General features: G+C 38.9%; 1 protein-coding gene across 1 annotated transcript; it reads left to right on the plus strand.

The window, feature by feature from the left end:
• Positions 1 to 273: 273 nt before the first annotated feature.
• LOC114651100 (protein FAM200A-like) lies at positions 274 to 1716 on the plus strand. The gene is made up of 2 exons (XM_028801060.1): positions 274 to 930; positions 1117 to 1716. Exons 1-2 carry the CDS (start codon positions 274 to 276, stop codon positions 1714 to 1716), a joined length of 1257 nt encoding a protein of 418 aa, XP_028656893.1.
• The last annotated feature ends 433 nt before the right edge of the window (positions 1717 to 2149 follow it).

Raw genomic sequence — 2149 nt, forward strand, 5'->3', positions numbered from 1 at the left:
TTTGTCAAATGTGCTTCAAATTCAAATTGACCGCAATGTCTGATTTGTAACATAATTTTGTCAAATGAAGCTTTGAAGCCAGCCAAATTGAAAAAGCATTTAACGAAGAACCATCCTGATTTAGCTGGCAACCCGAAAATATTTTTCCAAAGAAAGAAGGGAGAATATATCAAGCAGACAACATTTTTTAAGTCGTCATTGATACCAAACGAAAAATTGCTGAAGGCATCCTATTTGGTGGCATTGAGAGTGGCTTGCACTAAGAAAGCTCACATGATTGCTGAAGATTTAATTCTTCCTTCTGCAGTTGATATGTGCAAAACAGTTCTAGATAAAGAATGCACTGCAAAACTGAAAGGAGTTCCATTGTCTGACAACACAATTGGAAGAAGGATAGAAGACATTGCAGGTGATATAAAGGCACAACTAATTGACAGACTGAAAGAAGGTTATTTTGCAATACAACTGGATGACAGCACCGACGTTGCCAACCTGGCACAACTGCTGGCGTTTGTGCGATACTGTTGGGAAGGGGAAATAATAGAAGATTTATTTTTATGTTATCCAATGCCTTGCAGAACATCTGGCGAGGAGGTTTTCAAAGTGCTCCACAATTTCCTTTCACAGTCAGGTCTATCACGGGATCGGTGCATAGGCATTTGCACGGATGGCGCAGCATCCATAACCGGGAAGCATTCTGGAGTTGTGGCATGTGTGAAGAAAGAAGCACCTAATATCACAGCGACACATTGTATGATTCATCGGCAATCACTGGCAGCGAAGAACACGACACAATCACTATCTGAAGTCTGGTCTGGTTGCATCAAAGTTATAAATTTGATTAAAACCAGACCAGTATACGCTCACACGTTTGCAATTCTCTGTGAAGAGTTGGGGGCTGAGCATTCAAATCTTTTGCTCCATACAGAAGTATGATGGCTATCACGAGGCAAAATAGTGTAGCATGTATTTGAACTTCGAGAAGAACTACTGGTATTTCTGACAGAATGTAATGCTTACCTAGCTTCAGTCATAGCTGATAACATTTGGCTAGGCAAACTTGCCTATCTGGCCGATATATTCAATTTACTAAATGAACTGAACTTGTCACTTCAGGGAAGAGATTCAAACATCTTAAGAAGTCACGACAAGATTGCAGCATTTAAGAAGAAGCTCAGTATATGGAAAACCAGAATTAACAAGAAGGTTTTAGACAAGTTTCCAATCTTGGATGATTACATCTGCAACAATTTGTTGATCAACGCCGATCTCATAATTTGCGATGTCGAGCAGCATTTGCAGTCGCTGGCTGACCATTTTGATGAATACTTCTTGAATGATAACATTGCTAATTTTGATTGGGTCCGCAGTCCCTTTGATGTTGAATTGACTGACCTCGCTGAGTGTGAGCAGGAGGAGTTAGCTGAATTGTCATGGGATCGCAGCTTACAAAATAAGTTCAAGCAGCAATCACTGTCATCTTTTTGGTTGAGTGTGGCTTCTGAGTATCCCTTGATATTCGACAAGGCAGTCAAGATTTTGTTACCGTTTGCGACAACATATTTGTGTGAAACAGCATTTTCAGCATTTACGAATATGAAGAGCAAGTGCAGATCCAGACTGGCTGTTGAAAGTGACTTGCGTGTGAGCTTATCAAAAGTAGCACCGAGAATTGACAGTTTGTGCAAATCAAAGCAAGCACATCCTTCCCACTGACATTATTAGGGTTAACCAAAACCAATGGTACCCTAATAATTTCATAAAAATGACTTTGTTCCATAATTATATGCACATAGGCGTAACGAAAATTTATTCTGCGTTACTTGTTCATTTATGATTTTCTGTGAAGAAGGTACTGTGGAACTTGTATGTCCGTTATTTTGATTGCATTTTACGTTATAAAATTTTACTTGTTCAATATAGGGGTCCACGAGCTAGGCCCGGAATGTAATAAGGGTCCCTGGTGCAAAAAGTTTGAAAACCGCTGCACCAACCCAATTTCTTCTTCTTCGGTTATAGTCTTGAATAAAAGCACACTTGCTTTGTTATACTTGTACCTTTTATGAAAGTGCTTATTTGATATTTGGACTTTAATCTTCACACATTATACATTTCATGTCAAAAATTGGTCGTTAATACTAAAACATAA

The sequence above is a fragment of the Erpetoichthys calabaricus genome, chromosome 4 (assembly GCF_900747795.2).
Source record: "Erpetoichthys calabaricus chromosome 4, fErpCal1.3, whole genome shotgun sequence".
NCBI classification, from domain to species: domain Eukaryota; kingdom Metazoa; phylum Chordata; class Cladistia; order Polypteriformes; family Polypteridae; genus Erpetoichthys; species Erpetoichthys calabaricus.

What these genes read in the sequence shown, in the direction of transcription:
- LOC114651100 (XM_028801060.1), top strand. Translation starts at nt 274, where the DNA reads ATGATTGCTGAAGATTTAATTCTTCCTTCTGCAGTTGATATGTGCAAA. An exon ending in ATCTTTTGCTCCATACAGAA is followed by an intron (nt 931 to 1,116) that starts GTATGATGGCTA and finishes TTGTCACTTCAG; the next exon opens with GGAAGAGATTCAAACATCTT.